This window comes from Argentina silus (assembly GCF_951799395.1).
Source record: "Argentina silus genome assembly, chromosome: 20".
In the NCBI taxonomy this organism is placed as follows: Eukaryota; Metazoa; Chordata; class Actinopteri; order Argentiniformes; family Argentinidae; genus Argentina; species Argentina silus.
Genome location: NC_139674.1, coordinates 7421292 through 7423791, shown reverse-complemented (window position 1 = coordinate 7423791; position 2500 = coordinate 7421292). Strand labels below are relative to the sequence as shown.

The 2500-nt window shown below is 50.9% G+C and overlaps 1 protein-coding gene across 1 annotated transcript in view; it reads left to right on the top strand.

Moving 5' to 3' along the window:
* The window catches only part of magi2a (membrane associated guanylate kinase, WW and PDZ domain containing 2a), a 139496-nt gene that overhangs the window by 107299 nt on the left and 29697 nt on the right, over positions 1 to 2500 (top strand). Inside the window, exon 10 of the mRNA XM_083692281.1 lies at positions 1152 to 1820. Coding sequence (XP_083548407.1) covers positions 1152 to 1820 — 669 coding nt within the window. The remainder of the gene's footprint in view (positions 1 to 1151; positions 1821 to 2500) is intronic.

Sequence of the window (2500 nt, the reverse complement as noted above, 5' to 3'; positions counted from 1 at the left end):
GTGTGTGTGTGTGTGTACGAGACATTCAAACGTGCAGTTTATTGTCCCTGCGTCCCTCCCTGGCCATAAAGAATGATTTCCTCTCAGGACATGGGGGAGGGCACGGTGAGGTCACGGCGTTATCATTTGTTTTCCAGAAGCGTGTGATGCTATATTGATTTTGACACCAGGGCTCAAGGCAAATGTCTGCCGTATTTACCCAGATTAATTAAAAAGCCTGGCGCGTCACACATGGCCTCCAGAGCTACGCTGCCTCTGTCAATACCTGTGGAACATTGAAACTGAGAGTGTCTCTGCTCCACAGTAAAGGGACAGGGTTTACTAAGGCCAGCCGGGATGGAAATGACCTTCATGAGTAATTTTATCTCTTAGACTATTCTATTTGATCAGGCGTACAGGAAATCAATTGGTGTAGCGCAGAAGTGGTTCAGCAGACATGGAATTGACCTGATCACTCAATCCCTGCACCCTATTGTTTCCATCAACAAACTGTTGCCAGAAAGCGAACAGTCGTGACCACGTAGTTAGCGACATGATCAAGAGGCACTCTCTTTGCACACTGGCCTTTTAATGTTACCTCTTTTTTTCTTTCTCTCTCTCTCTCTCTCTCTCTCTCTCTCTCACTCTCTCTCTCTCTCATGCACTTTTCTCTCTTTTTCTTCCCCTCTCTCTAATTAGCATGATAACAATGCCTATAATTGCAAAATAATTATTGTCATTATCAACCTGGGCAATGCATTGGGCAAGACTCAATTAAATATTAAATATCTTCGAAAATAGAGAGCGGTATCTCGGCTGGGTAAGCACAAAAAGCGATCTTCAATAGAACAAGAGAGAGAGAGAGAGAGACATATATGCCACTCTTAACGAGAGAGAGCTATTGAGTGGGGAGGGGTAATTATGAATTGAGGGGTTGTTATCTAAATAGCAGGGAGGGTTGTTGTAATGACAGCTTGTGTGATGAGCCCAGACCATCTCTGCCACTCTTCCACCTCAATATCCACACCTGTAACAGCAGCTGGTAATGACTTAATGACTTCAGCCCATTATCTTAGCTCTAAAGTAGTGCTTCTCTGTTCTCTGTGACAGGTATTAGCTCGAGCCTTCAAGTCTCTATGGTGGGTCATGTGTCTCTCTCTTTGGTCCTCCAGGTGATGTCATCGTCTACATCAACGACGTGTGCGTCCTGGGCACCACCCATGCCGACGTGGTCAAGCTGTTCCAGTCGGTGCCCATCGGCCAGAGCGTCACCCTGGTGCTGTGCCGTGGCTACTCCCTGCCCTACGACCCCGAGGACCCGGGCGCCAACGCCAACAGCATCATCTCCCCCCTGGGCCTGATGGACCAGCGCCCCCTGCTGGTCAACGGCAGGAGCAACTACGACAACTACATGGACTACATCTCCAGGACGGCGCGTTTCGTCCAGGAACACGGCGACCAGCTCAACGCCCAGACGGGGCAACAGCTCCACGGCCACCCGGGCGACACCCACCTGGACGGCTCGCTGCCGCCCGGCGCCACCCCGCACGAGGACAGCGTGTCCATGGCATCGTCGGGGGCGACGCAGGCAGAGCTGCTGACGCTGACCATGGTGAAGGGAGCGGAGGGGTTCGGGTTCACCATCGCAGACAGCCCAGCGGGCCAGAGGGTGAAGCAGGTGTTGGAGCCCCAGGGCTGTCCGGGTCTGTGTGAGGGGGACCTCATCATGGAGATCAACCAGCAGGGCGTGCAGGGTCTCACACACACCCAGGTGGTAGAGCTGCTCAAGGAGTGTGCCGTGGGGGCGGAGACTAGCCTGGTCATCCAGAGGGGCGGAGCAGGTAAGGACGACTGGGGACACTCGTCAGCGGGTGTGGTTCTTTCTCATCTTTATCTCTTTGTTGGCTCTCTCTCTTTCTTTCACTTTGTCTCTCTCTCTCTCTCTCTCTCTCACACACACTCTCTCTGTCACCCTCTCTTTTCACCACTTTTTCAGTCACACCCACCCACGCACACAGACACACTCTCCTTATGTGTGTGTCTCTCTGTCTCTGTCTCTCTCTCTCTCTTTCTCTCTCTCTCTCTCTCTCTCTCTCTCTCCTTCTATTGTTACCTGGCTCAGGTGAGTGTGTCATATCTGTGTGTGTGTGTGTGTGTGTGCGTGTGTGTGTGTGTGTGTGTGTGTGTGTGTCTCTCCTAAGAGTCCCAAGACCACAGAAACCCATCATACAGTCTTGTGTACGGACTCCCGCCAGGGCCATGGCTGGCTGACAGTTCCTCTCACATGCTCCCCAATATTCCCCTCCTTACCGGGAAAGAAAAGTGCTTACTACCTTCAGTTTACTTGGAAGAATTCATGCTGTGCATACTTAGCAGTGTTCTTTGGCATCCAAACAAAGATCCATTGATTGAATTTCCTGCTTTGTGTTTTTTAAAATGCTGACTCATTTTCAAGGTTTCTGGCTCTCACATGTACAGGAACCTTTCCTACACAAACAGGCAGTGTATTAGCAGCGAATTA